Raw genomic sequence first — 26,068 nt, 5'->3', positions numbered from 1 at the left:
TTTGAAGATACCCAGTGTTCCTCACATATTCCCGGAAGCCCAGCAACACAAAGAGAACTTCCAGGAAATATGTTTATGTGTGGTGCGATCAGCATGCCATAAAATCATGAAATAATTCCAGGGGAAGATGGTGGATGGAAACAGCCATACGTAGACTGAGCACTGAACAATGGAATGGCCCCATCAATAGCTCATTGGATTCAGTTAAAAGGCAGAAATACTTCTCACGTTATTTCTGTCACCTTCATTGCTCTGCTGAATCTCCAGATTAGATGATATTCTCCCCTTGTTCTGTCCTTGAGGTTCCTGTTGATCATAAATAACCTGTTTAACATGATTATTCTTACTCCATGGAGAAGGGTGGCCATTTGCTGTTCCTTGTATTGGAGTAAGTTGGAGGGATCTAACTGAATTCACTTCTCATTGGATTATTCCTGATGACATTTATAAGGGTCACTGTGAAGAAGTAGGAAGCTATAAAAAGCTCCAGAGAGTGGGGAGCTGCCTGCAATTCGTGAATGTGGAATAATGTAAGAGTGTTAGACAAATAAAACCAGTATCTTTGACTTAGCAACAGAGACCCATTCACTTCCCACGTGTAAGTGCAGTTCCGTGTGGTTTTATATTGCACTGATCATGAATGGAATTCTTCATCATGATCTTTTTCTTATGTCCCACTTGCCTTGCTCTTATGTAAAGTTGTCTTTGTATTTTTACTGTAGAAATTGTTTTGGAATTTTTCCCTAGGCGGATCATATATTCCTTAGTAGAATTTAAGTTCCCTAAGGATGTGGACTGTGCCTCATTTTTGGGCATCTGCCCTAGAGAGTTGTTCTCAGTGCAGCGTTACACAAAGCAATCCATTTGGATCCAGTCTTTCAGTAGAGCAACAAGAAACCAATTCAAAATGTCTTTTCATTACCATCAAGCAGATGTTTGAAATGATGGTATCCACATTTAAGGATGATTTGAAATGGCAGGTTCAAAGAGGTTCATCATGAAGACTTGGGAGACTTCTCAGTGCTTTACATGTCTTTCTCTTTTTGGCAAAAGATATTATTCCTGTTGAGCTAATTAACAAGGTAGCTTTGAACATCTTAGAGGCAATGTATTCTCTTGTTTCAGCTACAGATATTACTTCCACGATTTCCCCCAGAACCCTATGAACTAAACTAAACAAAGACCCTTTCATTAATGTCACAGCCTGTGTCATAGAGGGTTTATAGGGTAGGTGGATGGATCACAGCATTCATTTGACCCTGGTGGCATTTCTTCGACATGCCAGGGCAGAAGCACACTCTTCAAAAGGCATCTCAAGCAGCATTGTCTGTTTCCGTTGGCTTACTACCTGAGAACGTGCTCCAAACTGGAAAAATAAATGCTTCCTCTTATGGGGAGAAGGGGAGGGGAGGCAATTGAAGACTTGATATTTATACATTCATGGTTACAATCTTGCAAGGTGGTATCTTTTCACTTGGGGCAAAACTTTTAATAAAAGGAATGTGAGTGGTTTTAATATTAAATTAGTCCGTGGTTTCTTTAGGGGTGTTTTGGATCCTCTTCAATTTCTATAGGTTATTTCCTATAACAGCTTTGGGAAGGAAGCACTAACCCTGCAAAGTTTTGTAAAAAATCATTTTGGATGGAGACCTCTGTTTTCTTTGGATTTGTTTTTCACCAGCTGTCTGGCCAGTACGTATGTCTTTAGTCATTCTCTGCTCAAAGAGTTTCTTTTTTCTTTTCTTTCTTTCTTTTTTTTTTTTTTTTTTAAAAGAGAGAGGGGAAGGAGGGGCAGAGGGAGAGGGAGAGAAAGAATCTTAAGCAGGCTCCATACCCAGCACAGAGCCCAACAGGGGAGTCCATCTCACAATTCTGAGACCATGACCTGAGCTGAAACCAAGAACTGGATGCTTAACTGACTGAGCCACCCAGATGTCCCTTCTCAGAGTTGCTATTCCTGACTCCATTGTAATGTCTTAGTTTGTAATCAGTTGAAAGGTGCTTAAATATAATGAAATGTGTCTTTACATGGAACATAGACATTTTCAAGATTTCCATACCAATAATCAATATGGGCTATTTGAAGCTATTGATCTAGTCCAGAGCTCCACTTAGTTCTGTCATCCTACTAATAGCATAAACTAAGGAGATATAAATTAATTAATTTAAAGGTCATATACATCTTGCAAACGTCAGTAATTATAAAAATGATTTTTAATGAGGAAAGAGAAGAGGTCAGCAGGGGAGGAAACATGGGGGTCATGGCCGTATTACCTTTTTCTTTTCATCTTCAGGATTGCTTCCCTAAAGCTGAAAGTAGGGAGTGGCAAGGAGGCGCTATCCTAGAAGAAGTTGAGGCATTGAAAATCGTTCTGAAATTTGAGCAGTGGCAATGATCATTGACTTTCACCATCAACAGTTCTACTTAGGTCTCTAGTGGAAGTTGCAAAGTTCACACACACACACACAAAACATTTTTTTAAAAAATTTACTCCTTTCTCCCTCCCTCCCTTCTTCCTTCCTTTCTTCCTTCCTCCCTTTTTTCCTTTTTGGTTCTTATTGTTTTGTCTTATCTTACTTTCTTACATTTGTCTGCCTTTCACATGACTCTCTTCAGCTGTCCAGAATCTTCCACCCCATTTGGGTCAGTGTGTCCTTCTCCCTGCCTCGTTAATACTTCCTTTCCTTGTGTTTTGTTTTTTTTTTTTTTTAAGATTTTATTTATTTATTTGACAGAGAGAGATCACAAGTAGAGAGGCAGGCAGAGAGAGAGAGGGAAGCAGGCTCCCTGCTGAGCAGAGAGCCCAATGCGGGACTCGATCCCAGGACCCTGAGATCATGACCTGAGCCAAAGGCAGCGGCTTAACCCACTGAGCCACCCAGGCGCCCTCCTTGTGTTGTTTTGGTTCAATGAGCTTATATAGGGGAGATCCTTGTGACCTAGGCTCTCACCTAGAGCTTTTCTCTGCCCCCTCCCCCCATCTATTTTGTTTAATTGCTGGAGAGTGAAATTACATGAATGAACAATGCAGCATTCCCCAGACCTCACTTTTGGGATTAACACATTCTCCCATGGAGCTGCTTATAATATGGAGGGTGCATTTCATTTGGCACAGGCAATCTCAGATTGAAAATTATTGAATAATGAGAGTTCTATGATGGAGAATGTAAAACCTGCTAGAAAAAATAATACATTCATCAAAGGTAACTTATTAAAATGTATTCTTAGCTGCACTGCTATCTCCTTTGCTATGACTCATTGGGTGGAGACTACAGTTTTTCTTCGTTTATCTCCTATAGAGATTACAATCAACATTTGGTTTAGAAGATAGTTTTACAAATGTTTGCTTTAAAAATTGCTCAGTGTGTAAGGAGCTCTTTCTGGATGTTGTTGCTAGCCTTTTTCTAGCTGAGTAATCTTTTTTTTATTACTAACTCCCATCAGTAAATTTGTTCACAAAAGTAGAAAAATTGCTCATCTGTAATAAATATCTCTGAGAGCAGTAACCTTCACTAGAGCAGTACAATTTTATAGAGAATATTCTATTTTCAGGGTTACTGACCTTTTGCCTCTTTATTGGTTGCCATAGTGATGATCTGAGCTCTGCTTAATAGAGCTACTAAAATGAAGACAATCAATAAGCTTTTTAACTCTAATGTTTATACTGGTAGCTCCTGATAACGTATATTGAAATAAGATATAGCCATATAAATGGATCTAATAGTGGAATTTTGTTTTTTAAATTTTATTTTTGTTTTAAAAACATATTTAAGTGTGGGGCACCTGGGTGGCTCAGTGGGTTGAGCCTCTGCCTTTGGCTCAGGTCATGATCTCGGGGTCCTGGGATCGAGTCCCACATCGGGATCTCTGCTCTGCGGGGAGCCTGCTTCCTCCTCTGTCTCTCTCTGCTTGCCTCTCTGGCCGCTTGTGATCTCTCTCTGTCAAGTGAATAAAATCTTTAAAAAAAAAAAAATTTCAAGTGAGATGTTTATGTAGGTTGCAAAAGATTAAGTGCTTTCTGTGGCTTTCATAGAATTCCTAGAATACCATCGTGAGGAGCTAGAGATACAGATACAACTTGAAGTGTGTGTTTGAAAGATCATTGTGAAATGAATAATAAAACCCTTTTATAATAGCAAATGGTAGAAGTTGCAGGTACTATGGTTAATGATTTCTAAAGCGAAGTCAAGTCAAAGACCTCTTTTAGCACCTTGTCATGAAAACATTCAAGGCCAAGTTCTTCTCATATGCACCTGGACACCTCCTGATGACTTTAGCGGAATCCTGAAAACACTCTGGAGAAGGAAAGTTGGTGATCTGCCAGAATTCCCAGGGCAAAGTAGAAGAGCATGGATAATGTTTGTTTCCAGAGTTCTCTTAACAGCTTTAATTCTTTTATTTATCAGTTTAAAAAAACAACAACTATTTTTAGGATTATAGTGATACTCGTATGAACACGTTTTTGAAGAATTCGATTCCTTTTCCTTGAGAATTAAATATTTGTTTTGCCTTTATACTTATATATTCCGGTTGACATATTGTAAGTAAAATGTAAATGCATTTAATCTAAGGAACTCTTCAGGATTGTCATTGAAAAGAAGGAAGTCTGAGGAATGGCTTAATTCACAAGGTCCATTATCACCGTCCTTTGTTTAGATTCTAAGGGGTAGTTGTTGTGCTGTTGCTTTCCATGCACATCTGCAACCCTCTCTCTGGGTATGCCTCGTCAGCTCAGGAAGGGTGTAGTGTGCTCAAGGCATTATAGCCACAGATGGAGAAAATGTCTGCTTACTTTTGCTTCTCTTTCTCCAAAGCCTGCGTTCTTCTATTTCTCCTTGATGTCTGAGAAGCTGAGACGCCAGAGTTCTGTTCCTATATCCTATCAAATACTTCCTAGAGTTTATTAAAAGCAAAAAATCATGATCCCTAATGATAGGATATGGGGATAAAATTAAATTGATGCTGAGGATGTCTAGTGAACGAAGGAAAAATGAACTATGTGCTCATTTCAAGTGTCAAAATAATTTCTTTGAAAAATACAGAAAATATCTGCCATCGTAGATTTTTCATGGATCACTATTTTCCCTAACTTAAAAAGATTTCTCAGGTGCAAGGACAGCTTTGGAAAAAAGTGGCTATCTGTGTTTTAATATTAGAGTCACAAATTATATCCTTATGTTACTTGGTTTCAATTATTAGGTTTATTTTTCCAAAACTAAAAATCTTATCCCTTACCTATTAAGAACAAAACTAGAAGAATTTTTAGTGGTTCTGCTATTCAAGAACTATTAATCATCTCCAGTTGTAAACACTGGGGATATAGTTGTGAAAAACAGGCAAAGTTCTTTCTCTCACCAAGCACACCTTCTTTGGAGGGAATCCAATAATAGATAAATAAATACATGAATATATGATGTGTCAGACAGTGATACAACCCAGGAATGAAAACAAAACAGTAAAGGGGTGTAGAGAATGAATGGGGACTGAGAAGGAAGTGTTCCTATTTCAGATTGAGTTCAGCCAAGACCATCCTGTCCCCTCCTGCCTGGATGATCTCATGGGTCTCTTCACTTTTACTCCTGTGCCCCTCTGCAGCCCTGCAGAATGGAAGTGAGATCACGTGGTTAGTCCGCCCGCTCCAAGTCCTGAGACAGCATCTGCTTGAAATAGAAGACACAGTCCTTCACTTAGCCTACCATAGCCCGCATGCTCTTTCCCTTGGTTGCCTCCTACTGTCTTCTGCCTTTCTCCTTGCTTACTGCACTCTAGGCAGAGATTGTTCCTGAGCAGCCCGAGTGGGCCTCATCTTGGGGTGTACACTTGCTTTCGTGTTGCCCAGAGCACACCTCCTTGGGCTCTTCCTGCTGTTCTCCCTAACCCCTCCCAGAGTAGCCTTTGGGAGCACTCTGTCTTAAGGGGCATCCCGGCGTCCTGCGCTTTCCCCTCTGCTTCATCATAACGCTGAGGGCCTCCTGCTTGGGTATCACATATCCATCTGCTTAGTGGGTGTATGAGAACATAAGCACCACGAGAGCAAGGATTTGGCTGTCATCCCCACTGTATCTCCAGCACCTGGAATAGTGGTGACATATTGCCGGAGCTCAGTAATTATTTGTGGCGTGAATGAATGAATGTGCTCTCAGGATGGACTGCTGAAAAATGGGAAGAAGATAGTAGGAAAATGTCAAATACCTTGGAGGATTTAAAAAGGATCCCACGCACTAGTGCTTTCTATGACCCTCATTCTGGCTCCCATCTTCACCTGGCATAATTATTCTGGGTGCATCCTGACCTCAACTCCCTTTCCCCATCTTTGCTTATCCCCCAGAGAATCTTTACCAACTCACCTAAGTGCATAGGGTGTAGTTCCACATCAAAGATGTGAGATTTTGGTGATCACATTTCCAATTTCCAGAGTACCTTAAATGGGTTGATGTATGGTCATGTTCTTTTTTTTTTTTTTTAACTGAAGCATCTCCAAATGCCCCCAAACTTGGACCCATGGAGTTGACCATTGTCATTACTGTGCCAGTCTGCCTCCTGTTCTTGGCCACAGTTCTGACCATCTGGGCATGCCAAGGTCGACCGTGCACAAACAGGAAGAAAAAGAGACAAAATGTGGAGGAACCCCTCTCCGAGTACAATCTGGTAAATGCTGGAAAAACTCTCAAAGATCTGATTTATGATGTGACTGCCTCTGGATCTGGCTCTGGTATGTGCCTGTTGTCCATTTTGTAGTAAGAAAACTCTTACTTAAAAAAGAAATAAAAACAATTTCTAACAAAAAGGGCCCCAATATTTTGAACTGGGTCATTTAGAATGCTTGATGTGGTACGGGTAAGTTCTGATATTAAAACTTGTTTTTGGATTTGATGAAGAGGGCCATCAGCTGTGGCCGAAAGAATTAAGTCCTCTCAGTTGCCTTTTCTGTCCTTAGGTATTCAGATTCTCATTTTTATATTCTTTCAGAATGTACTTCTGAATCGATAAAGAGTTTCTCTTCTCTCCCTCCACCCCCCACCATTATGGTTAGTAATAATCATTGTTGCTCTCTTTGTAATGTTTCATGGGCACAAAAGTTACTGTATTTGAGGAGCTGAGTTCTGAGGAGGATGTTAGTTGAGCGAAGTGGTATTCTTAGAGTGTCTTTGCTTGTGGTAATGGAAGTCTTTAGAATCCGAAGCACCCCCTGGGATGTGTGTGTGTGTGAAGTCAACGGGGAGCTGACCTAAAATTAAAATCAAGAATGTATTCTTAAAGCACAGAAACAGAGATGATAGGGAGTAGCGCAGCCCTCCTGTGCTTACTTTTGCTAAGGTAGTATGGTAAGTCTATTCCTCTTTAATGGAACTCCCCAACCCCTGGTGAAGCAGTTCAAAAGACCAGGCAGGCTGTTTTGTGGCCTAAATGAGCCTTTTTCATCGCACAAACCATATGAGGCCATTTTGGGTTTCTGGCGACCAAGCAGATTTCTCTGTAATAATAAACTTTCTAAAATGACCTTTCCTCATGTATATGTCCAGAAATCCTGCCGGCGTGCAGTACTGAAATGTGAACTAGGGTAAGCCTATGTGGGTCACTTTAGGAGCCCCCGGGACCCCTCTTGCTTTGGAAGGATCATTTAGGATGATTACCTCAAACAGACTTCGAGAAACTCCCCAGCCCACGGCCTTTACGTGCATCCAGGCAGGCACAGTGAACAAGGGCAGATGCCGGAGGGACAGTAGCATCTGTATGAGTGTCTGTATTTAACAGGAAGTAGCTTTAGAGTCCCCTAAGAATCCAGGAAAGAGAGGCCTAATCAGGCCATCCACAGAGTCCAGAGAGTTTGTTGTTTTGGGGGGCAAGTTCCCCTGCTATGTCATGGACCAAGGTCTCAATGTGTGTGCCATCACTGCACAAATTAGGTGGCATGTTTTCAAAGGAGGCATCCCAGAAAAAATTGTCTCCAGACTGCAAAGTTTATAAAACTAAAATCCAAATTAAATTATTGCATAGAAAACTGATGTTCTTCCTTTAAAAGTAAAGCTGTTCAGATTCAGTACTCATCCTTCCTTGACTGTTACATCCTGGGACCCACCGGGTGCTAATTTCCTGGACACTGGTGGCATTCTAGGCACAAAATATGAGCAGAGAGCGCTCTGATTTGTGCCCAATTCCTTGAAACCTCATATAATTTCTTGAAAAATTTCAAGTGATTAAATAACTATTTAATATTCCCCCCAAGCATTTCAGTTCATCTGAAGACGTTAAGTAGCTCCTCCTTGAATATATTTAAGATGACTAAGAATTTCCCTCTCAAATAAAAATAATAGAGACTTTATAACTGGAGAATGGATATTTAGTTTAAGAAAGTAGTCATGAGCCAAGACATGAAATTTAAAAAATTAACCTTAAGATATTTTGGTGTTTTTGTGCATCTTTAAACCTAAATCTGGGCTTATTGACTGCTGAACTCTCATCTTTAGATTATTCTAAGATCTTTCTTAAAAAGAAAGCCGTACATGTACCCAAGCACAGATGATTTTAATGACCAGTTTGAAAGAGTTTTAGACACTTTTTCTTAGAGTCAGCTATATCCATTTAGCAGTGAGCACTGGCTAAAAGTACCTGATGACAACAGTGCCTTTGGTAATCGGAGAGAATGGGTCTAAGCGGCAACAAGTTTTCCATCATGAAAGCTCGTTCATTGGGAGGAAATCAGGTGCTTCTGCTTCCCCTTTGTTTCTCTTAATTGGCCAGCAAAGTTTAGGCAAAGGCAATTTTGTTAGATGTTGAAAAACAAAAATTGTGAGGCTTATCCCTGACCAGGTCATTTCAAAGAGATAAAATACCTGCAAGAAAGGCAAGTGAACAGATCTGCTGCTGGACTGTTTCTGAGAATGGCTCACGTCTCAGGTGACTTCTGAGAAACTGAGTGAATGGCTGCTTTCCTGTCCCAATATAACACTTCTGATGGGTGGTGACATTACTGGAAGATGCCTTCCCATCAGACAGGCATCAGCTTCTGCAACTGCTGGTAAAAAGTGAAAAAAGAAAAAAGAAAAAAAATTTAAAAAAGTAAAATGAACCTACAGGGAGAAGCAAAGTCTATGTATCTTCAAATGAAATCTCTAAGTGTATAAACAAGAACTAGATCATTTGGAGTTGTTGCCTTGAAAGATACCGAAGCAACTTTCCCTGAGTTTTAGTGTCTCAGCTTAATTGCTGTGCTCAGTACCTTTGTTGATGTTGTGTTCCTCTGTTCCTGGTCTGTGGCATCGGTCCTGTGTTTGATCAATTTGCAGTTTGAAAACAGAGGCTAACCGAGTTCTCTAGTCAGTTACTGGTGGTAGTGGTTGTTGATGGTGGTGTTCTGGTGAGTGTGTGCGTGCGAGATCAGGGAGGGAGGAGGGAGATTGAGATTGTAATTTGTCCTGATGATTGTTAGTACAACTTTTCCTGTATGGTCAAGTAGTGAACTTGGCCATAGCCTGAAGAAATAGCCCTTAGAGTTTGCTGCTGGACGTCTTCCCAACAGGGGAAGACTGCGGGCATATCCACTGAATGGTGAAAGCAAGAGTTGTTTTGTTTTGTTTTAATTATTTTTATTAACATATAATGTATTATTTGCCCCAGGGATACAGGTCTGTGAATCTTCAGGCTTACACATTTCACAGCACTCACTACAGCCCATACCCTCCCCGATGTCCATAACCCAGTCACCCTCTCCCTACCCCCACGTCCCCCAGCAACCCTCAGTTTGTTTTGTGAGATTAAGAGTCCCTTATGTTTTGTCTCCCTCGAGGGAGAGCAAGAGTTTGGACTGAACACCAGCATTTCAGCTGTAGGTTGGCCTCCCACTAGAGCCCATTTCTGAGCCCATTTGATTACTGCAGGGCCCCGATTTTCTCATCCCTAAAATGATAAAGTTGAACTAGACAATCTCAGAACTTCCTGGCGATGGGGCGCTATGACTAATTGTTGAGATCCATAATAGCAACCTTATAGTCTGTGCTTATTTAGCCACAGTGGGTGGTTCTTAGGAAGAGGAGAATCTGAATAAACCATGGCTCATTTCAGGAGCAGAGGCCGAACCCTGGAGAGCTTAGAGGGCTGTAGCAATGAGAGTCTCCAAGCCATCTGAGCACATGGATAATAACTAAACATGACTTCCCAGAGTAAACTTAGACTGTAAGCTCTTTACCTATTTTTCTCTAATTATAAGAGTGGTAGGTACCTATTGTGGAAATTAAGAAAATGTATATTAGAAGAATATCACAGTTCATCCTGATTCCACTAAATAGGCAGAACCATCATAACATTTGGCAAATTTCCTTTACAGGCTTTTTCCTGTGCATATTTTGAATAGCTAGGTATACTTATTTAGATGAGTTGAATTTACTGTGTTATTTTCATTTAACATTATAGAAAAAGTATTTTCCCATGTCATTAAGAAATACCTCCTCATAAGCAGCATTATTATCATTTGCTGTAAGTAATCTGTTCTAAGATAGAATATTAAGGGCTGACCATTACTGAGCATGTAATATACCAGATACTGTCCCAGGTGCTTAACATGCTAATTCATTCTTATGTTACCCCTATGAGATAGGTACTGTTAATATCCCCTATTTTTTAGATGAGGAAGTTGAAGCTCAGAGAAGTTCCGATACTTGCCCATGGTTACCATGTGGCACGGCTGAAATTGGAACTGAGGTCTTTAAATTTATCTGTTCTCTTAATCACAGCACTATGTTTAACAATTTTTCTATTTTCCAATACTTTTCCTTCTATTTCCTGTAAATAATAAGGTATTAAATATTTTGACATAATGTTTCTGCATTTTGCATTAAATATTTAGGATAGAATTCTAGAGGTGGGGTTATTGGTTCAAAGAATCTAAACTTTTAACATACACTTGGAATATACTTTCTTTGAATTTTTTTTTATTTCACAAAGAATGTCCATTTGGTGTTTTCTATGACGATGCCTTGCTTTTTTTAGCGTAACATGATTATCTCACTTGGTTATTGAATCTGATTCTTCACTTTGCTATTTTAATTTTGGGGTTTTTTTAAAGATTTTATTTATTAATTTGACAGACAGAGATCACAAGTAGGCAGAGAGGCAGGCAGAGAGAGAGAGGAGGAAGCAGACTCCCCGTGGAGCAGAGAACCCGATGCGGGGCTCAATCCCAGGACTCCGGGATCACGACCCAAGCCGAAGGCAGAGGCCTCAACCCACTGAGACACCCAGGCAGCCCTTTAATTTGGTTTTTGAAAAAATTCACAAGGAATTCTTCTGCTTCCCCAGTTGTACTAGAAACAATGCATTTTGTTTTAGAGGCTGATGACTTTTTTTTTTTTTTAACTTTTGTGTATTGAGTGACCTGACTGGCTTTCGTGGGCAAATCAGGGAGATTTCCAGCAATTCTGAAAATCAGATATCTGTAGCAGCAGGCTATGTTCAAGAAATCTTTATTTGGGAGTGTGAGAAGAGAAATTCATATGAAGAATTTGGAGTGGGTTTTTTTTGAGAAAGGTTTGACCTAAAAGTTTGATACAATGGTCCTTATTTCTTCAAAATTGGTAAAATTATGAAAGCGCTTCAATGTTTGCCTTTTTGTGTGAAAATAATAATCATTATGATAATTCTTTCCTGATACTTCCTTGTTTGTACTCATCAATTCCATCTTTTCTTTGGTTAGGTCTACCTCTGTTGGTTCAAAGAACAATTGCAAGGACAATCGTACTTCAGGAGATAGTGGGAAAAGGTAGATTTGGTGAGGTCTGGCATGGAAGATGGTGTGGGGAAGATGTGGCTGTAAAAATCTTCTCCTCCAGAGATGAAAGATCTTGGTTTCGGGAGGCAGAAATTTATCAGACGGTTATGCTGCGACATGAAAACATACTTGGTTTCATTGCTGCTGACAACAAAGGTATTTTCTATCTAATTGGGTTCAGCAAGTAAACATGTCATGTCCATCGTTAGATCACCATAAATAATTTGTTTTAATAAAATACATAAAAGTCTAATTTCTTTATTGAGGATAGAAGATGCTTTTCCTCTTCTCCACAGATAAATGTACAGAACCATACAATAAAGACAGGGCAAACGACTGACATGAAATCATGATGATGCCATAGCCAGGTTGACACTCAAAATATTTGGTGACTGGTATGGCACAGGAATCATCCAATCAGAACAGAAGCTTCAGCTGGTCCAGAGTCCTGGGAGAACCGTGCCATGCTAGTTTTTATCGCTTACTTGCTGGTTCGTGAAGAGATGGAGAGGCATCTTGTGGGGGTGGAGTGGGAGTTGGGGGAGGTTGCTTTGGGTGTCTAGGGCAAAGGAATGACATTGGAATTTTGAATAGCAGCTGTTTGCCAATGAGGACAGAAATATTTCAATATTTTAACTGGGACAGGCATACCAGTGAATGCTAGTTGAATATTTACCTTTGCTAGGACTGTACTTCTCATCTATATAAATAGGCTTCAACTCCAAGACTCAAATTCTCTATGAACATTACCAGAATGGCAGCAAGCAAATCAATTTTAGTGAAATTTTCTATTAATGTACTTTGAGTATAAATTACATTGAGACTTAACATCAACAACCTCAAATAGTATGACTTTTTGAGATTTGTGGAGCAAGACAGAGCATCAATGTTTTGGTATTGAAATCAATTTTCATAAAATATTGTATAAATCCCTGAGTAAGCAGGGACTGGGTATAATTTGCGGATTACTTACGCTTTCTTTCTTCTTTTTGCATGGCTTTTACTTACTTAATTGAACATTTGTTCCCATAACAAAGGGAAACAGGACACAATGATGAGCAAAACATGACCCAGTCAATTTTTTAAAATTCGAATCAGCAATACACATGAAGAACTTTGGTGAGGTAGAGACTGTAACCTTTATCTAAAAAACAAATCACCTGTGGATATCAGAGACCCACCATTGCCCATGGAAATTAAAATCTGTGGTTATTTTTATCTATCATAAGCTTGATTATTACTAACTAGATGACAAAAGAGAGGCTTAGAATTATTGTACATTTTGGCCATAATTATGTTTGCAGATGGTGTGTGTTTTCTGATTTCCCAGGTATAAACTGGATAAAGATAAGCTATAAACAAAAAAGGTTCTTTCCAAATTCTTAACTCTATGTACTTTGAAAAAATATCCAGACGACTGAAAATGAGACCTTTCTTAGTAAACTAAGAACTTTTCCTTTTCCTTCCTAAGATTGAGCTAAGGTGTACCTACTGATCAGATTAATTAGCATTGTTGTCAAAGCAGTAATGACTTTAGGTATATGGATCATTTTGATGAGGCTAATTTAATCATGTTGTTTATTTGATTATAAAACAATAGGCCCAAGGGAGATCATCCTTGATTGTCTCTTCTTCAGTTTAACTGGTCTACCTCTGTAACTGGTTAATAGTGGCTTTGTGCATGGTTTCAAATGATCTCCAACATTGCTTTCATCCTCATTTCTAAATCTTTTGTGGCATTTATAGTTCCATTGGTTAGTCAACAGTCTGACAGAGACGTTGCTATGAGAGGGCAAGATAACCACTGGTGTTGAGCAGCGAAAGAGTCAGAATAAGGATTAGTTTAATATATGGTTAGTTTATTACTGAACTTTATCATGTTATGTTGATTTTTATATTCCTGGGAAATTTTATCACTACCCGGATTTGAAAAGTAAATATTTGGATTAGGAGTAGCTCTTGTACATAAAGCATTTAATAGAAAAAGTCCTTAGCAAATGTTCATTATGGCTTCCTTTCTCTGAGTGTTAGAACAGGTCAGGACTGTTCAGAGCTGCTCTAGATACTATTCCAAAAGCTAAAGCTAACTCCAGGGACTCTAATACCTGAAGAAGTTGTAGGCTAATTTCTGTTCTGCTAAAAATATTTTATAAGCTGGATTAGCTTTTGGTTGAATGAAGTAAATTACTTGAAAATGTCTAGTAACTGTATTTGGCTCTTAACCTTAACTTTTGGGGAAAATCATCAACTTCGTATTTTGAAAGGTGAAGAACATGAACGTTCTTAGAATTTTAGAGTCTTTATTACATTAATAACACTTTGTGTAAATTTGTTGCATTTCTGGTTTGTACTGGAACAATCTTTCTTGAAAGCTCAGAGTAATTTTAGCACGACACTGAGCCTAAGTATATCTGTCAGTAACTTCTCCTATAATGTGGTGCCATCAGTATAAAAAGAGCGGAAGAAAGGAGTTGTTCACTTAATCAGAATCACTCTCACAGCTTCCTGTAGGTCTGGCGGATACATGCAACAGGTTCTAGTATATCAGTATCTTCAGAGATACAGTGAGAAATTTTACTTTGCTCATTTGGACCATCGGCATCCTCACTAAAGGAATTAGCTTTGCTTTGTGAACCGTACAGCTTTACTTTAAATACTGACATTTGGTAAAAGCTTTTGGTTTCTTTCTCAACATATATTTATAACAATAAAATGACTTTTTCACATTTAGATAATGGAACTTGGACTCAACTTTGGCTTGTCTCTGAATATCATGAACTGGGTTCCTTATATGACTATTTGAATAGAAACATAGTGACCGTGGCTGGCATGATCAAACTGGCCCTTTCAATAGCTAGTGGCCTGGCCCACCTACATATGGAGATCGTTGGTACACAAGGTACGTGTTTTCTTTCTAAGTTTTGTTCAGAATAATGCTGAATAAAACACACATTACTGTGCTTGCCTGGCTCAGGGCAGTCAAGCTGAGCCCCTCTAGTGGAGGAGGATGGATGGCCAGAACTGTGTGAAACGCAATGCTTGTTTATGAGGATAGAAACACCAAGTTGTGTTTTAGTGTTTAATTGCATTTTAGTTTATTACAAACAATTACCAAATGTAAAGAAACACTAAGATACTTTATAAAGCTGAGGATATTATAATATAGCCAACTCTCATCTACACACTTTTTGCATATTAGCCACAATAATATTTTTACACCTAGTGGCTCCAACTTTGCCATTTAGCACATACACCTGGGAGATCGTGCTTTGGTGGCAAATGCTCTATGTTCAGAGAATATAACTAATTTAAAATATTTACTTTTGATAGCTAAAATAATTGGAGATGGAAATATAATCTTGAAAAAAATATTTACATGTAAAGTACTTAAAGGTCAAATGATTCCCACGGTCTTTTCTATTTATTGAGCTAATAGTGAATTTGCTCTAGAAAGTCATTAGTTCAGTCAGGGCAGTGGTTCCCAAATTTGGATTTGTGATCCCTTAAACTCTTAAAAATTATTGAGGACCCCAGCGGTTTTTGTGTATTTTCATTCTATTAATATTTACTATTTTAAAAACTAAAATTGAAAAAAATGTTAAAGTATTTATTAATTTACTTAATAATTATTAAACAAGTTTCAAAAATTTTTATTTTTTCAATAATACAAAAACCAATCTAGTGAAAATATGGTTTCGTTTTTACATTTTTGCAAATCTCTTTAATGCCTGACTTAATGCATAGATTTTCATGCATGCTCTTCATTCAGTTGTTCCTTTATGTTTTGGTTGAAATATGTGCAGAAAAGTTAATATCCCACAGCTATGTATTTGGAAAAGAGTATCAAAGACTCCCAGGGATTTGGGGGTCACTTCTGAGAACTGCTAGTCTAAGGTAGTAGAAGTTTGAGACTTGTTTTATAAGAGAATATTTGCTATGTTCTTATGTGGATGTAGCAATGCTAATTCTTTCCCTGTTCATTCAACAAAAATGTACTAGTGGCTACTAAGTGCCACCTAGTGTACTAAGCATCAGTGACATGCTGAAGGCTGATGAATAACACACAGGCACTGCCCTTAGGGAGCTTACAGTCTAGCTGGGAGAGACGGATAATCAAACACACATGTGAATGAACAGTATAGTTTAGGGAATAATAAGTGTTATGAAGAAGGCAAAATGGCATACTCTGTGGAGACTGACAGGGGATGTGGAATGTGTGGTCAGGGAAGACCTGTTTTTGGAGGCGACTTTTGAGCCAGGTGTTCAATGTGATTCCTTTTAGGGAGAGTCAGCCTTTGGTAACAACAACAACAACAAAAAAGAAAAAAATTTGTATTCTTTTCTTATGCTTCATAGGTAAACCTGCTATTGCTCATCGAGATATAAAATCAAAGAATATCTTAGTGAAAAAATGCGAAACATGTGCCATAGCAGACTTAGGGCTGGCTGTGAAGCATGATTCAGTACTGAACACAATTGACATACCTCAGAATCCTAAAGTGGGAACCAAAAGGTAAGAGCACTAACTTTGGTGGCACACTCAGACATATGACCACCCCATAAACATGAAATCCTGGGGTGAGTGTGTGGGTGTTTTGAGGGTGAAGGTGGGAATCCAAATGGAAAATCATTAGGCCGAGGAAAGCAAGGAGTCTTCTCTGGGCCATTGAGAAGTCAGTGACAGAATGGTTATAAAGCGAGGACAGTTGGCATTTTAGTCATACAGAGAGTAGCTATCTGGGTGGGGAATCCAGTAGAGATGGATGGTGGAAGAGACAGTGATATATTATTTTGAGTGGGCCAGTTTCTGGAAATACATTTTCCCATGGCTAGGAGGGGAAAAACATGTCATCAGTATATAGCTCCCCCAAAGCCTTTATCCTCGTAAGTGAACTGAAACTCAGGGCTAGTTCTTTTTGTTCAATGTTCTAAACAATAGATACAGTCAATGTGTTGAGCAAGATAAGCGAGGGACTCTACATAAATACATACATGTGCTACTGTACTCCCTTCATATTGAAGAATATGTAACAGTTTTTGTATTTACTATAATTGTACTTATTCTTAAGTCTCCCAAATTGATGTATATTGAGGTAGTAGGAGTTTGGACGCAAGTCCCACATTCAAGGAACAGAATTTTTGAGGGTTCAGAACAAATATGAGAGAAACAGAACATATGACATATATATTACTACAGGCCCATTAGTAATGGGATTTCTGGCGGTTTCTTGTTCTGACCAGCCTGTGGTCCTATGGCCAGTGTACTTCCATTTCCTTTTATTTGAATATCAAGCTCATGCTACTTTGACATAATTCCTGGGTTCTTGACCTTGAAATCAGAAAACATGAAAACATTTTCCTGGAGTTGTCAAAGGCTCTTTGGAATAGGGGATTTCTGGTATAGTTGACCTCCAAGCCATGTTTGAGATTCCAAGCCCAAACCTCTGAGTCCTTCCCTTGGTTCCCTAGGACAATTTAATGACACCCCAGGAACACTTCAGGGCAGTTTATTCAAGCCGGGCAGCCCTATGGGACTTCTCTTCTTTCCCCTATAAAAAGTAAACTTCAGCTTGCCCATCGGAATGTCTCCCCATCACAGACACCCCTCACCTCCCACCCCTGGACTCCTTCAGAGGTTCTAAAACTTTTAAGAGTTTGGGAGGGTTTTGCATCCTCATCTTAATACTCTGGGAAATTGTAGAATTCTCCTAGGACAGCTAGACTCCAGCAGGTCCCATGGGCTGTGAATATCTTTGGTTTAGTCTTATTTGAACAAGGCTGTCATTTTCTTGTAGCCGCTATATAAGGAATATATATTTCTGGAAGCCAATTTATAGTAGAATTAGAATTATTCATTCAGAGAAGGTGTTTATGGAATGCTGCTAAGCACTGTGTTAGAGTCCTGGGCCCACCATGATGATTAAGAGATGCTCTTCGCCCTAAGGGCTCTTCCATGGCAATGTTTGTTGGTGGAGGTTGAGTTCCATCTCTCCTAATGAATGCTTTGCTTACTGAATTTCCCTCTAGCTTGTCCTTTGCAAGTATTTGGCTCCTGGCACCTGTGCTTTGATACACTGAGTAGAATGACCTCTAGTTTTATTTAAAATGTTTTTAAAATTATAGTTCAGTCAATAGCTATATTACATAAATTTAATTTATTACAGTGGCTTGGATCTACTTTTAAAATTGGTGTAAGCTATTAATTTATATTTTATGTGGGGATTTATTAAGGTATATTTTACTGGATTGCTATAAAGTCATATGGAGGATCCGGAATGTGCATGTTTTTTTAAGGTATATGGCTCCTGAAATGCTGGATGATACAATGAATGTGAATATCTTTGAGTCTTTCAAACGAGCTGACATCTACTCTCTTGGTCTGGTTTATTGGGAAATAGCCCGAAGGTGTTCAGTTGGAGGTAAGATGTTGGAGATACTCTTCGTATCTGTCTTTTCTCAATGCTCTGAATACAAGATATTTTTTTCTATGTATTTTTTCTAAGCATTATATTGAATCATTTTTTTAATATTTAAGAGAATGCCCTTTGGTGTTATCTTTCCAGTGGCAAGAGTGGAGCACCCTACATATAATGATGATTTTGTATTATGATTACTGCTCAGGTGGGGGTGACAGTTCTCCTGATAATTCTGATTTTCTTAATGATACTTTGTGAAGCACTTGAAAATTTTCTTGAGTTTGTATGCAGTTAGCTGTATCCCTACTTTCTACCAGAAATTGAACCCAAAGATGTTAAATGATTTACCAAAAGCCACAGGACTTGATGTCTTCTAGTTTTCAGGTTTTTCACGTTTTTGTTTGTATGCTTTTTTTTTTTTAAGATTTTATTTATTTATCTGACAGAGATCACAAGTAGGCAGAGAGGCAAGCAGAGAGAGAGAGAGGAGGAAGCAGGCTCCCTGCCGAGCAGAGAGCCCGATGCGGGACTCGATCCCAGGACCCTGAGATCATGACCTGAGGCGAAGGCAGAGGCTTAACCCACTGAGCCACCCAGGCGCCCTATTTGTATGCTTTTTGTTACTGTTGTTGCTTTTTCCTTATGATAATGAATGTGGAAGGGAGAAAGTGGAGGGCAGAGGTGGAGAGGAAGACTAACTTCCTGACTCTACTGTTCCTAGCTGTTTAGAGATTAATAATGAGAGGAGGAAGAGTTTGAAAGGATGAAACCCAACAAATGCAGTCTATGAAGTTGTGGCATCTGTGGAGAAAAGTTAACTCCTGGTTGAAAACTGTTTAGGGTTTTCACTTTCCAGTGAGACCGACATAACACTAAGCCATGGTTTGGCAAATTCCTGAATGTCTGACTTTAGGCAAGTTACCTGGTCTCATTTCCCTCATCTGTAAAATGAGTGATAAAACTGATCCCTTGGGTTTTGAGGATTTAACGGATTCATTTGATTAATTAATTAGTACAGAGCATAGGACAGAGTAAATGTTCACTAAAAGAGCTGTCATTATCAGACAACTGTCAGTTTTTGTATTTTGCATCGATACAATTTTCCCTTATACCAATTTTATTTTTTTTTTTAAATGGGTAAAAAAAGTTTTTAAACTTACAAGGGTAAAATTCTTTTGAATGAGAAAACATACTTTTCCCCTTTTTATTCACAAATAAGTTAGTAAACCATTCAGGAAAATGAAGCTGTTTATAGCAGCAATAAAGTTATAGTGGAATCCTCGAGCCTGGGATCGAGTTCCAGACCTGCCACTTACTAGCTCTTTGACCTTGAGCAAACTGATGACTCTTTGTGCCTCAGTTTCCTCATTCTGTAAAGTAGGGATAACATGCTACCTCTTTTAGTCAGTGGTTTTGAGGAATAATTAAAACATGTAAAGGGTTTAAGACAGTGCATGGTGAATAGCAAGATTGAAACAGGTTTGTAATAAATTTTTTAAATTTCATATTAATATTCTTCTAGATCTGCTTTTTGGTCATTGTCCTTACATTTTCTTTAACTGTCGAAATAGTTAACATAATATTAGTTTAATTTAAGTATTTTAATTAATTTAATTAAAATTAAATATTTTAAATTGAAAGGACTGTTAATTAAAACAATTTTATGAAGACATTCTCAAGTCCAGGTAATATTCTGATAATTAAGTTCAGATCTTTCTTTTTGAGACTCTTTAATATGAACCTTCATGTTGAACTGTCCATCTTCAGTACCTTTGCTGCTTCTTTGGCACATTCTCTGGTACAGTACTTCCAAAATCCAAATGTAAGAAACTCAACTTTTGAAAGATTGCCTATCAATTTTCAAAAAGCAAAAACTATCCTGTTTTGAAAAGGTTATTTAATGGAGAAACATACTTCATTCCCAAATGGGACCATGCTATAAATTTTGCAATTAGGCATTACTTTTGAATTGTACAATGGTATTTTATATAAATCAGTATTCACATAATTTTTATAATATACAATTATATTTTATATAATTATTAAAATTATATACATACAACTTGTTTATACAAAATTGTATAATTTTACGTAATTGCATAAATTATATTTTTGTAAAATGGATATAATTTTATGTTTTATATAAAATTTATATAATTTTCAAGATTATGTAAACTTTCATAATATATATTTTAGAATGTATACAGTAATTATTCATCTGAGTGCTTTATTTATATCCTTAGTCTTATAGTGATATAGAACTTTCATAAACCTGACTTTCCAGTTTCTCAGAGTGCCACTTGTGCCTGGAGGACTTAATTGGTATTCTTTTTGAAATAAGCATCTTTGTTTATTATTCACACTGGGAAATTTATTGTGCAAACTTCTTATAGGAATTGTTGAGGAGTACCAGTTGCCTTATTATGACATGGTGCCTTCAGATCCTTCAATAGAGGAAATGAGGAAGGTTGTTTGTGACCAGAAGTTTCGGCCAAGTATCCCAAACCAGTGGCAAAGCTGTGAAGTAAGTCTGTGTTCCTTTTTGGCTGGGAATGGAGTGGAGCAGGGTTTCGGGAAAGGGGCAGAGGGAGAGGGACAGAGAGAATCTCAAGCAGGCTCCATGCCCAGTGTGGAGCCCAGTGCAAGGTTTGATGTCTTGACCCTGAGATCATGACCTGAGTGAAAATCAAGAGTCGGACACTTAACTGAGCCACCTAGCACCCCAGGTGCCCCAGGCTATGTTCTTACATATGTTTTATCTGTTATAATTTTGAGGTAAATATCGGGGACGATTTTCAGAGACCATACAGTTCTACTGTCTTCATCTAGGCATCCAGTTCATTCCACATGTATAAGTACATGTCCTTGTATCAGTCTTCAAAAAGATTTTATTCCTTTCAGCCATACGTACACAGAACACCAAGATAAGTGGCAGCAACACGTATCGCAGTGACTTTACACAAGACTGTTTCTTGCTATGGACAGTCCCCTATGGGTCAGGCAGCTGTGCTCTCTGTGGTGATTCAGTGCTCCAGGTAACTTTGATCTCGGGGTGCTGCTATCTCAACACAGTTTCCAAGTGTCTAGGTCAGGAAAAGAGAGGAGATGGAGGGTCACCCATGGCTTTTAATGCTTTGGCTTCCGGTGACTCACTTCACTTCCACTCATGATTCACAGACCAGAGTCAGTCACACGGCCCGATCTGCCTGCAAGGAGGCTGGTAACTGTAGGAGCACAGACAGGTTTGGTCGTCAGGGTCCATGCAAGGCAGAGTGTTGCAATTTCGATCATCTTTACAGTCTGTACATTTGCCAAAGTTTGAGCTTCTGTTTTTAAATCAGAAAAGCTTCCTCATGGCAGAGACCACTGTTCTCTCCTCATCTCCAACAGTGCATCCAGTAAGCATCATGTCATAGGCATAGATTGTGGTTATCCCAGTGCTTGTTCTGCCTTACGTGAAGCGAGAGACTTTTCTAGTTCCCACAGGGAGAAGGAGGGGAAGAAGAGGGAAAGACTGCAAACCATCTGACTAATTCCACAACTGTTTTATGGCTTTACTCTCCCTCAACCCCATTATTACTGTTATATTCTACCATATGTAATTGTAATATTTCAGGTCTTTTTATAGTGACATTTTTTAGCTGGACTTCATCATAAGGGTTATTTCATACAATAGTTTTTCTCCTCATTTCCCCTCTCCTTCATGTTTCATTCAATTCTTTTTCTATTTAAGGGAAGAATTATGTCTTGATGTTTCTATTTTGTATAGATATCCTACCTACATACTTATTTTAGAAGCAGAATTTGAAATATTTATAACCAAATTAAAATTAAATTAAATTATTTCTATTGTTAATAATTTTATGTATATGAAAGAATATGTAACATATATATAAAATTTAAGCATAATAATAAAGTGGCAGCCAGTGAATTCACTACTAAGTTTAAAAAATAGAACAAAGATCCCATACTGCTCTGAGAGATTACTATAGTGATTATTTATTATTGCCTTGCTTTTCTTTAGGAGAAAAAATATATATATATTTATGTATAAATATGTATATATAAATATACATATATACTCATGCTAAAATATATTGTTTACTTTTTTGTAATTGTGAAACATACTATTTTTTTTTAGATTTTTTTAAAAATTTATTTATTTGAGAGAGAGAAAGAGAATGAGAGAGAGCATGAGAAGGAGGAAGGTCAGAGGGAGAAGCAGACTCCCTGCTGAGCAGGGAGCCCGATGTAGGACTTGATCCCAGGACTCCAAGATCATGACTTGAGCCGAAGGCAGTCACTTAACCAACTGAGCACCCAGGCGCCCTGTGAAACATATTATTAAAACTTACTGTAGATATTCTTCTTAATTTCTATTCACTTTGATTTATATATGTAGCTATAATCTGTTCATGCTCATATCAGTGCAGTAGTCCATTATATGGGTAGAATACAATTTTTCTTCTTATTGTTGATTGTCTTATGTGTGATCTTAATATTTTTTAAACAATGCTGATATATGTATACATATATGTATATATATATATATGCATGTGTGGGGGGAAAATGTCTTAGAGTATAAAACTGTAGATTCTTTTGGGGTGTCCACATAGATGATCATATCTCCAAATAATGAGAGTTCTGGGACGAATTCTTAAGCCTTTTCTTTACTTCTTCTTGAGTTTCTAGGACTTCCAGTATAGTGTTGCTTAAAAATTGGTGATGGATATCCATGTTTTACTCCTTAAAATTTTGTACATTTCTCCTTTGAGTATGCTGTTTGTTGTAGGTTTTGTTTGTCAAAACTTTAATCACGTTAAATTAAAAACTGACTTTGTTTGATAAAAGCTTTTTTCCTACCTATGAGGTAATGATATAGCCTTTCTAGTTTTGTCTCTTAATGTGATAAATTGCGTTTATAAATTTTCCACTGTTAAACCAATCATACATTCCTAGAATAGAACTAACATAGTCATTTTTTATGTGATCGATTTTGTACATTGCTGATAAAAGCAATTTTTGTCCATTTTAATCCAATATTTTAGTTCTGTTTTATTCTGTATTAATCCTACGTATTAGATACTAGTGCAATTTTATACCACTATTACTTACTTAAACTTAAGAAGATATTTATCATTTTCTTTGTTCAACATTCCTTTTTGCCTCTCAGAGCTTCCTTCTAAGATCATTTTCTGATTTCCTAATGTGCATTCTTTAAATGTATTTTATTTAAATTGATTTTTTAGAAGGACCTAGAAGTGATGAGTAGTGATGTTGAGCATCTCTTCATGTGTCATTCTAGGACATTAATTCTTCTAGGGCATCAATTCTAGCATCTAATGTTTTGATGGATTTGATTTTACTGTTTGCTGTTTCAATTGATTCTTGCTTATGATACTTTATTTTCTACTGTCTTGTGACTTTTTGTTTTGAGCTTAGGCTTATTGTAGAATTTTAAGGCCTGGGCTTGATTTTTTTTCTTACCAAGAGTCAAGATTTAGATAATATTCTTTACAAAATTCCTTATAAGACTGATTCATCTGTATATTCAGGACTTTGGAAACATCTTGACCTGATACTTCCTGTGTGTTTTGGCTGTGTTTCCTGTCTTTCCCATGTTGTTTATCAATTCTGAAATTCTAGACTGTGAGATCAGCAGATGTTACCAGAGTGGACGCCTGGTTCAGTGATTTCTTCCATCTCTGGATTCCTGTGTTCTCTGATTGTTTTCCACTCTGAGTATTTATCTTATTTATTTAGCAGCTCACTTATACTATTTTTTGATTCAAATTTTTGATATTTACACCCAGGTCATTATTTTATTATGGCATAAATTAAATGTTCAAATGCACAAATCTTAATATGCAGCTCAATGAATAACAAAAAGAGTATGCGTGTATGTACTTAATATCCAGATCAAGGAATTTGCAACTCATCCTGTATGCCTTTTTGTCTTTCATGTCCCTTCTCAGAAGATTTTAAAAGAGAGCTACTCTACCATATTCCCAGAAATCAGTGGATTGAATTTTCAATTAAAAGTTAGTCTCCATAAGGTTAATGTGTGTGTGTTGACTGGATTTTTAAAGAGGTTTGGTCCTGATCTTCTGATACCGTTTTAAATTTACTATTTCTTCATCAGAGCTTAGCATCAATTCCTGGGTTTGTGGTTATGCTTCTCTTGGACTGTGTTTGTGTGACTAGCTAAAGTGTTTGATATTTTTCTCTCTTAAAGGCCCTCCGAGTCATGGGGAGAATAATGCGGGAATGTTGGTATGCCAATGGGGCAGCCCGCCTAACTGCCCTTCGTATTAAGAAGACTGTCTCTCAACTTTGTGGCAAAGAAGACTGCAAAGCCTAATGATGATGATTCTGTTAAAAAGAAATCTCTTACAGCTTTTTTTTTTTTTTCTCATTTTCCCTCTTTATGTGAATGTTTTTGCCTTTTTTTTGGTGGTTGTTCTACCTCAAAGATAATGCAGTACAGTATTTAAGGGCCCAAAGGCAGCATGGAAAAAATAACTCTGAAGTCAAGCATGGGCAGGAATTGACTTCATCCCATCTCTGTGTTGTCTTTAATTTTCTTTTGAAAAGCATCACATCAGTTCATCTTTTTATTTAATAAGAAAGATATTGCAAAAATATAAAATAAGCTATATAAAACTAATACAAGTCATTAAGATTTTATTTTACTTGAATCAAGAACACATGAATGAAGAAAAGGAAATGTAAAAGCTTTTTTTTTCTGAGATGAAAACACCTTCATTAAAAGTGTGAACTAGAGCACGTTATATCTCAGCAGAAGTTTAGATTATATAATCTGCGGTTTTCTTTTCTTTTTTTTTTTAATTTAAGAAGGGTCTTTGAAAAAAATTACATATTGCCCTGAACTTCAGTGTCTAAAACACTTAAAAGGGGAGCCGTTCAGTTGGAAGATAGAACTGAGGTCCCAGTAGCCACTGGCTTGGCCTCCTTTCTACCTGCTATCCTGTTCTTCATAACCCGCTACCACAGCAGCCCCCAAAGCAGTATGAAAGCCACTACGATTGCTACTTCCTCCTATTTACAAATGAGACATCGGACAGCTTGGACATTGAGACTTCCTGAAAGTCACATAACCAGTGGTGGAACTGGCACTAGGTCCAAATCTTGTGATAACCCACAGTGTAGACTTAGCTAACTTCCTGCTTTCCCATTAATTCCCATATAGTACTTTTCTCCTTATGCAGAAACAACAGCTTTCATGATGGTATTCATGGTTTAGTCAAACAGAAGACCAACTGGGTCATTCTGCACAATCATAATGGGCCTGCATGAACTCTGAGGACAATATCCCTTGACGTTTTCCTCATAGAAATTTCATAGTCTGACTATTTGTGAGATAAATATTAACGTTTTCTGAATACTTCCAGAGATTAATCAGGTATAAAGATGCATTGTTAGGAGGGGTCTTTAAGATTTATTTCAGAGGTTCCCACTACTTTTGTACATACACACTTAGAAAGAATATATAGGAAGTAGAGGGAGGAGGAAGTAGAAAATATTTTGAGAAAAAATAAGAGAACTTTTCAGTAACTATAAATAGCTATTTCCCTACCTTTTCAAAATGAGCAGGTCGATGCAAAAGAAGGCTCATGGTACTCTTGCTTTTATTTTACTTCCTGTGGAGACAGAAGTGATGAATTCTGAATAATACTTGGAACACTGAATCTTTCTTTCAAATCTGTAATTCTACTTGGGTAAAGGAGATTTAACATGGTATCTTTTGTTGTTCTACAACACTGTTTTCTAAGCTCTTATCCTTAGAACATTCTTCTGTTGAGACGTTCCAAGACCAAAAGCATTCTTTGATAGGTTCTTAAACAGTGATAGTATACATTAGCATAT

At 37.7% G+C, this 26,068-nt stretch overlaps 1 protein-coding gene across 2 annotated transcripts in view; it reads left to right on the top strand.

Moving 5' to 3' along the window:
- The window catches only part of LOC111143078 (activin A receptor type 1C), a 78,627-nt gene extending 54,085 nt beyond the window's left edge, over positions 1 to 24,542 (top strand). The window contains exons 3-9 of one of the 2 annotated variants that reach the window (XM_022496540.1): positions 6,474 to 6,713; positions 11,691 to 11,921; positions 14,497 to 14,664; positions 16,122 to 16,278; positions 18,060 to 18,184; positions 20,575 to 20,705; positions 24,417 to 24,542. In XM_022496540.1, the coding sequence (XP_022352248.1) occupies positions 6,474 to 6,713; positions 11,691 to 11,921; positions 14,497 to 14,664; positions 16,122 to 16,278; positions 18,060 to 18,184; positions 20,575 to 20,705; positions 24,417 to 24,542 (1,178 nt within the window). The remainder of the gene's footprint in view (positions 1 to 6,473; positions 6,714 to 11,690; positions 11,922 to 14,496; positions 14,665 to 16,121; positions 16,279 to 18,059; positions 18,185 to 20,574; positions 20,706 to 24,416) is intronic. The other variant, XM_022496546.1, reaches the window with a different exon arrangement.
- The last annotated feature ends 1,526 nt before the right edge of the window (positions 24,543 to 26,068 follow it).

This window comes from Enhydra lutris, unplaced genomic scaffold (assembly GCF_002288905.1).
Source record: "Enhydra lutris kenyoni isolate GAN:26980312 unplaced genomic scaffold, ASM228890v2 scaffoldscaffold1, whole genome shotgun sequence".
NCBI classification, from domain to species: Eukaryota; Metazoa; Chordata; class Mammalia; order Carnivora; family Mustelidae; genus Enhydra; species Enhydra lutris.
This window is presented reverse-complemented; position numbering and strand designations above follow the sequence as displayed.